At 41.6% G+C, this 8,322-nt stretch overlaps 1 protein-coding gene across 1 annotated transcript in view; it reads left to right on the top strand.

The window, feature by feature from the left end:
- Positions 1 to 8,322, top strand: part of LOC126383943 (glutamate receptor ionotropic, kainate 5-like) — a 169,337-nt gene that overhangs the window by 83,104 nt on the left and 77,911 nt on the right. Inside the window, exons 9-11 of the mRNA XM_050034709.1 lie at positions 869 to 973; positions 3,583 to 3,690; positions 3,797 to 4,000. Of these exons, the coding sequence (XP_049890666.1) occupies positions 869 to 973; positions 3,583 to 3,690; positions 3,797 to 4,000 (417 nt within the window). The remainder of the gene's footprint in view (positions 1 to 868; positions 974 to 3,582; positions 3,691 to 3,796; positions 4,001 to 8,322) is intronic.

Raw genomic sequence — 8,322 nt, 5'->3', positions numbered from 1 at the left:
CTTGAGGCAAATTTGTTCCTCATGAGGAGAGGCATCTCTGTGCAAAGTTTCATGTCTCTACGACAAACGGGGCACGAGATATGCCCATTCAAAGTTTGCAATTTCAATCAGTTGCTATAGCGCCCCCCTTTGGTCAATTGATGTAATATTGCTTCATTCACATCCTCCCATGACCCTCTACCACTGTGCCAAATTTCACATGGACTGACCAAGTCAGTGAGGAGAAAAACGCGGAACAGACACACAGACACACCCACAAACAAAGTTTTTGTCATTATATAGTAAGATATAGTAAGATGTGCCCGGGTCTTTAAATCATTTTATTTGTTGTAATGTTTACCTTTAATGGAGGGTAATCTGGTTATTTACTACTAATAAGGGACAAAGCATGTCAAGCTGTGTGAATACTGAAAATAAACAACACAGAGGCTATTTATTTGTTCCTTGCCATCATGATGAAAAAAAGTTCGTATGTAATCGAGCTTCTAAAACCACATATTTTGCTCCTTTTTTAAAATCACATTCACTTGCTACTTTCTGGTGTGACTGGGCCCTTATTCTCATGTATTGAGTTCATTCTGACTGCAGGCCATGTTAACTTGGCAATCATCACCTCTGCTGTTGAGATTTGGGATGTGCAATTAAGACAAAGAACATATACTGGGGCAAGCAGTGCAACCCTCCTAAAGCTGTCCAAATAAACTTCATTTAATCATGTGGCTCGTCTCTGAGTCAGACACTAATACAGAAATCAGCTCTTTAGATAAGCTATTTGTAACTTAATGCTTTTGGATAGCTCTACTTGCTGGCTGGGGCCTGTCAGCTAACACTATTTTTTTGGTGTCTTTCTTTGTGTTTGTCTTATCAGGTGGAGTATGATGGCCTGACGGGTCACATTGAGTTCAACAGTAAAGGCCAGAGGACCAATTACACCCTGAAGATCCTGGAGAAACACCCCGTGGGCCACAAAGAGGTCAGAGGTCAAATGAGGTCAACTGGGAGGAAGACAGGCCAGAGGTCATGGTAGCATTCAGCTGCAGCAGCTGAACATATTGGTGTTTGTAAATGGGGAATTTTTCACCATATATGGTTGTAATTTGTGCAAGACTTCCCATTAAGATGATGAAAATGTTTGTCATGGGATGCCACAGTTGGTAAGCACTGCACCTGTGCAGGAAACTCCTGAAGAGTCAATACTATCTTAATCAGGGTTCATACAGACATTACAAATTCAATTCAAGGACTTCACTCAAAGCGACTCATATAATTTTTCATTAATCTTAATTAAATTACGTGATCAGTGCCTCTCTTTTTAATGTGGGGTTACTTATCACCCTCTTTTTAGAAATAACTGTCTAAATCCCTCAACAAAACATTTAAATGGCATGAGAGCTATGGTGCTTATACTAACAGTGATGAAATATAACTAAGTACATTTACTTAAGTACTGCATTTAAGTACAAGTAGTCAAATAACATAACATAGGCTGTATTATTTTGAAATTCTACATAATGGTTAAGTATTGTTACTTTTAGTTGAGTGAAATATCTGAGTGCTGCTTCCATCTGCGTGTAGTAATATAACACGCAACTTTCTCTTGCTTTGAAAAGTTCCATTCCAGTGAAGGTTTCAGAGCGAGAGCATCAGCGGAACCATAAAGATTCACTACAGCTGAACTACGTGAGCGGTATCCCCCTGCCTGCCCCACACCCACTGATTGTCTGCAAACGGGGCAGCAGGAGAGGAAGAGACCCTGCCACACTACCCAATATCAGCCAGAATCGTCAGCTCATTACAAAAAGGAGTAGCCTACCCATTATGAAGAAGGGAAAAATCTTCTTTAAAACAGAACCATCTGTAGCACTAATATATGATGCCAGCTGAAACTTCAGTTCCAATTTCAGTTTTCGGCGAACCTAAATCATCGGAGCATTGCTAGAAAGAGATAGGAAAACAAATAAATGTGATTATTAAGTTGAGTTCATGTTGTTTTTGTCAACATAGGCCTACTGGTTTTGCTGGAGTTTTAAGAGTGGAATGAAGAAAAAAAAAACTGATGTCAGGCAGGACATCATAAATGCAAGGAAGAAAGAGGGCGAGCACACCGCAGTCTCAGATTGTGATGCGAATTAAAAAAAAAGAAAAAGAGAAAAGAAAAAATGAGCAATCTCTGATGACAAAACTTTGGTCAAAATATAAGAACATGTTACGTGATTCATTTGAAGGACTTGTTTAGCACTTTGTTAAAGGGGCTATTTTCAAGGTATTCCAGTACTATTTTGTTTGTCAAAATCCAAGCACTTCAAGGACCTTGTGCTAACCCTGCTTATTGTTCAAGCTGTTGTTCATTTGGCAGGTTTTTGTCCATTGGCCGTGGCTTCACAGTAAGCAGTTCTTTCAGTCATCCGTCAATAAGATCAATACAAACAGACTTTGTCCATGTGGCTCGAGTGTTGCTTTATGACCTCAGATGAACATTAAAATGTCGGAGATCAATTGAGGTCACAGCAGGGTCTAATAGGCTCACAGACCAGGGTTAAGTGTGCTGTGAAAAGTAATGCAGTGGCAGTGGGGATTCCCACTTGATTTATTTGATGACTTTAGAATAACTAGCCAGCTAGCATGGCTCTGTCCAATAACCAGACCTAGCGAACTCACCTCTAAAGATCATTAATTAACACAATTAATCTTTTGTTTGTTTAATCTGTACATCCTGGAGATCATAGACAAGATTAAATGAGACAAATTAAGCTAAATGAACATACAAACAGTGTGGTTCGATTTAAATATCGACTTTCCTTCAGAATTACTTGTTTGCCTTGAAAAAAAGTGATGCAACCTGCCGTGGAGGCCTGTTTAGGAACAGAAATGAATGAAAAAAAATGTTGGTGTTCAGAGCACTTTGAGTGATGGAAGACATAGAAGAGAAGAGGAAATGTTTTTTCACAATGACAAAAAAAAAAAGCAAAACAAAGAAGCAAAAAAGTAATAAGACAGATGGGGAAGGATGGACAAAATTTAAGGGAGAAGATGATGGTAGGACGCCTGAACTCCTCCGAACAGAAATGAGTTTTCACGTCACGATGGCAGTCTGGGAAGGAGTGGCCTCTTCTCTTTATCAGCCTGTCCCCTGGGCAACAGCGCAGAATCCTAACAGCTAATAAATACACAAACAAACAATAGGTTGGGTAAGGTCATGAGGTCAGTAGATGTGATGGGGTTGGTGAAAGGTCAGCAGAATGCATGTATTTATGACCTTATTTAAGGCCAGACCCTCCCTCATTGATTTTAGCATTGATTCTGCAGTGAGGATTTTTCAGCTCCCTCTCCCCGTCTGTCTCTCTGCCTCTCATAACACACTTTTATCATTTTTATTTGTCTGTTGCCCTTTGTCCTTGCAGTCTAACTTTCTCCCTGTTATCCTATTTTTCACTTTGCAGTTTATTTTTTCATCTGCTCCTGGTTCACCCCCATCTTTGTTTAAAGAAATGTGCATCTAAAACTTCGCACCCTTTACTCTTATTCCCTTCATCTTCACTCTTCTAACCCTTCTTTGTCCTCCTCTTACTCCTGGACTGACAGATTGGTATCTGGTACTCCAACAACACGTTGGCCATGAACTCCACTTCCCTCGACCTCAACGCATCAGAGACGCTGGCTAACAAGACACTAATCGTCACCACAATACTGGTAAAATATCTGTGATATGTCTACATAATGCAGTGTTAGATATCACTGGTTGGTGTTCCTCCTGCTCCGAATCAGCAACTGTATGATGTCACTTCCCTTCCAACAGGAAAACCCATACGTGATGCGGAAGGCCAATTACCAAGACTTACAGGGTAACGACCAGTATGAAGGTTTCTGTGTGGACATGCTGCGGGAACTGTCAGACATCTTGAAGTTTTCCTTTAAGATCAAGCTGGTGGACGACGGGCTGTACGGAGCCCCAGAGCCCAACGGCAGCTGGACTGGCATGGTGGGAGAATTGATCAATCGGGTAAGTGGAGGCAACCAAATCACTGGAATAAATGGTGGCATTGCACATTTTTGCAAACCACAGGTACACTACATTTGTAAGTTATTATGTCGGGGATACACTGAAACCTGATGTTTCAGCAACACTGTGGTGAACAGGTTGGGTTTGGGCACAAAAAACACCGAGTTATGATTAGTATAAGATAATATTTTGACTCTAAATACTTGAATTTGATGGTACAATCCCAGCTGGAAACTGAGGGCCGAATTCACAAAGAATGACTGCGCCCGCTGATAGCACCTTGAATTGCACTTCACTTGCACCCGCAGTTTGCTCCGTCTTAACGTCCTATTCACAAAGGATATTGCGCTAATGATATACCAGCGCAAACACGCCCACAAAGTTTGGCAGCTGAGTGCAGTTTGCCCCTGATTTGCCCCTGATTGCAATAAGCCACACATGGCAAAGTATAAATGCTGGCTTTGCGCCAAGAACACCGTGGCAGAACAATGGCAGACTTTGTTTGGCAAAGTACTGAATACTGTATACCCTCATGTAGTGATGTCTGCTGGTGAGTCAGTCTAACAGTGTCGGATGGGTTGAGGCTGTGGATTTGACCAAGTTTGACCACTTTATCACTATTCCCTCTCACTTGTAGCTGTTTTTTCGTTATCTTTTGAATTTAATATGAATTATGGAACCGTTTTTGTTCACGTTTGTTTCCCCCGTTTCGTAAAATAAATTATTGAAAGTTGCTTTTGAAGTGCGTGACAGAAGTGCGTTTTGAGAACGACCGCAGACTGTCACCTGTTCAACGCATCAATATCTTCGGATGCCATTAAAGTAATAATGATTATAATAATAATGTCAAAATATTATTTACAGACTGATTTAACAGACGATCACTGCTGCCACGATCACTGGAAAGTCTGGGCGAGAGGCTTCCACAGAGGAGCGCCCAGTTTGCACCAGCTTTCTAAAGACGTTATTTACTTCACTCAAACTGCGTGTGGCTATTAGCGCTGGTGTTAGTGAATTAGACGTTGTTTATCAATGAGGCTCATTTGCATAGAAAGGGCCAATTTTTGCGCCAAATATATGCATATTACCTCATTTCAATACGTGCAAATAACACCGGAGCACCGAGATGCAATCTGCTTGGCAGCGCAGTTAATGGAGCATTTCACCCTCTGCGTGTGCTTTGTGAATTAGACGGTATCTGTTTGCTCCATTTTTACCGGTTTAGCGGCCGCAAAAGCCACGCAATCCTTTTGTGAATTCAGCATTCAGTGTTTCGCTGGTGCTTTCACTAAAAAGGCCTATACTTTGGGGGGCTAAAAATGTGCTGGGAACACAGCATTGAGTCCCTAAAAAACACCCCAGTTGGAGGCTAAAAAGCTGCTGGAAAAACGGCCAGGGGTCACTAAAAAATACCCATGTTTGGGGCCCAAAAAAGCTGCAGGAAACACAGCATAGATCGCTACAAAATTGTCATGTTTGGGGCTGAAAAGCTGCAGCAAAACAGCTATAGGTGGCTACAAAGCATCAATTTTGGGGGCCAAAAAGCTGCAGGAAACACAGCGACAAGTTGTATAAAAAACATACTTGTCTCGGCCCACAAGGCTGCTAGAAAAACAGACATGGGTCACTTGAAAACACCTACCTTCAGATACCAGTGTGTGTCTGTATGTCTATGTCACTATAAAGAAGTTGGTGTAGTACAAACGAAACGTGCAGATGTAAATTATCTACTGTTTGCAGAAATCTCAGAAAGGAGAGAGAAATAGGATGTTCAGACGATCCATCCAAATTTAAAGTTTGATATGTCCAGTTCAGCATTTATAAACATTGCACACATGAATGACCATAAAACAAAAAAAAAACAACAACAAAATAAAACAGTTTATTGTTGAGTTCAAGTGGATGTTTGTGCCAAATTTGAGGAAATTTCCTCAAGGCATTCTTGAGATATCACGTTCACGAGAATGGGATGGATGGATGTGTGTATGTGAGGACAAGAGTACAAACTGCAAAAGGCCTTACTTTTCAAAATATTTTTAGGATGTTCCAAAAACACCCTCTTATTTCAAATTGTTCTGACTTTCAAAAACATTTTCTCACCTTTCTAAAATGCACTTTCTTTTCAAAACTGTCTTCAGTTCTTTACTTTGAAACGTCCTCACTTTTCAAAATGTCCCCACCTCACAAAGATGTCCTTTTTTTGCACTTTGTAAAACATGTGCTTACTTCTCAGGTATAAAACTCAAAATGATCCAAAAGTGTGGATGCAAAAACAAACACAACCTGAGACCTTAAACAGAGCAAGAAGAGGAATGGACAAAATGTCTTTTCTTTCAGGGTGTAAAACTCAAATTGGCCCTCACAGGATAGACAGCAAGGGCACACACACACACACACACACACACACACACACACACACATGCTTCCCGACACTTCTCCTTATCGTCTTTACTTTCTCGTGCCGCTTTGTCGCAGGCAATTCTCAGCACAGCTTTAATTAGACTCAACTTGACTTAAAATGAGCCACTTTCCCTGAGAAAACAACTAACGGGGGAAATTGGGCTTCAGCTGAGCCACTTAATACCTCCTCAGCAACTCTGTGTGTCTCTGCTGCTCAGGGCCGAGCAGCTTTCCAACACTCCACCACTTGTATAATTGGCTGACTCTTGTGTTGCAGTTGAGGGTGCCATCACTGTCAGCAGCTCAGAGCCCATGTCTCGTAGCCCTCACGCCTGCCCACCGTTGCCTGTTGCCATAACAACTAACGCAGAGCTGATGTTAGAGCAAGTGCAATCATCGCAGTGTTTGTGTGTGTGTGTGTGTGTGTGTGTGTTCACTCGGCCGAGTTGATGTGCAACTCCAGTGTGTGAAATGTTTTTGGTGTGGTCACACTTGAACTTGAGGATGCTGAGAACTTGCAGGAGACCTTTCATGCTCATTTTCATGGTCGAACTTTTATTTAAGGTTTCTACTTGAACATGTTTACATGCTTAAATGTTCAAAAACACTTTATTTCCCTGATACTGTCTGTGCTGGAACACTTGTACTCACTGAGACACTCATTTTCAAATCGTTAATGGACTTGCATTTGTGCGTTTTTGGTGTTGCGACCACTCAAAGCACTGTTACACTCACATTCACCCATTCACACACACATTCATGCACCACTGGCCAAGGCTACCACACAAGGTTTTACCTGCTCATTAGTTCGACATTCATACACACTCGCACCCATGGAACAGCCATTAGGGGAGCACTTTGGGGTTCAGTATCTTGCCCAAGGCTACTTTGACATGTGGACTGGAGGAGCCCAGGATCAAACCACCAATCTACCAATTAGATGACTTGTTCTTCCCTTTGAGCCACAGCCTCCACAGTCCCTGGAAAAGCTCAGTCTGCTGTGATTGGTCAGGGTTTCTGGGTATTCCATATTTCAGCATCTCTGCACCATCATTGAAGCTGGGGAATGACTGAGTATAGCGGCACTTTCTACCGTGAAAAATCACCAATATACCTTCTAAACACAAGTGGACATGTGCCAGCAGGAAAATGATCCGAAACGGGGAGATAATAACAACATTGGCAACCAAGATTAAATGTTTCCCTGACGTTTGCATGTATCAGTGTACTTGCATCCGCGGAATGACTGTCTAGCAACTGATTCTTCATTTAAAAATTAACAATAAAAGCATCTAAACACAATCAGAAACCACATGACGTTACCATGTAGCGATATGCAGCAGTTTACTTGCAGCCGGGGAAAGATAATAATGGAGTAAAGCAGCATTTTCTACCATGACAAATCACCAGTAAAAGCTTCTTAACCAAAATCCTCACAATCCAGCGGGGATATGATCCCTAAATCAGGGGAAATCAACAACAATGGCAACCAAAATTACATGTTTCCCTAGATTATTACATGTTAGCGTATAGCAGTGCACTGCAGCAGGGGATGACAGTTAATGGCAGCACTTTTTCCTGTCAAAAATCACCAATAATAGCTTCAAAACACAACCTGACATGTTCCAGCAGGATTATCATTCGAAATTAACAACATCACCAACAAAGAGTACAGGGATCCGTTTCACAAAGCAGGTTTAGTGAAAACTCAGAGTCTGTTAACCCTGAAATGAGGGAAACTCTGAGTTTTCCGTTTCAAAAAGGGAGGTAACTCAAACCAGAGAAAGAGGGGTAACTTTAGCCTGTTTCAGAGAGAGAGGTAACTTAAGCTCTCAGTCAGTTACCGTAGTAACAGACTCTGTGAACCTAACCTGGTCGGGACCAGGTTTTTCTCAATGAACCTCGAGTTTCTCTCTGTCTCC

This window comes from Epinephelus moara, chromosome 22 (assembly GCF_006386435.1).
Source record: "Epinephelus moara isolate mb chromosome 22, YSFRI_EMoa_1.0, whole genome shotgun sequence".
Classification (NCBI taxonomy): domain Eukaryota; kingdom Metazoa; phylum Chordata; class Actinopteri; order Perciformes; family Serranidae; genus Epinephelus; species Epinephelus moara.
The sequence above is the reverse complement of the archived record's forward strand: the minus strand, read 5'-3'. Positions and strand labels throughout refer to the sequence as shown.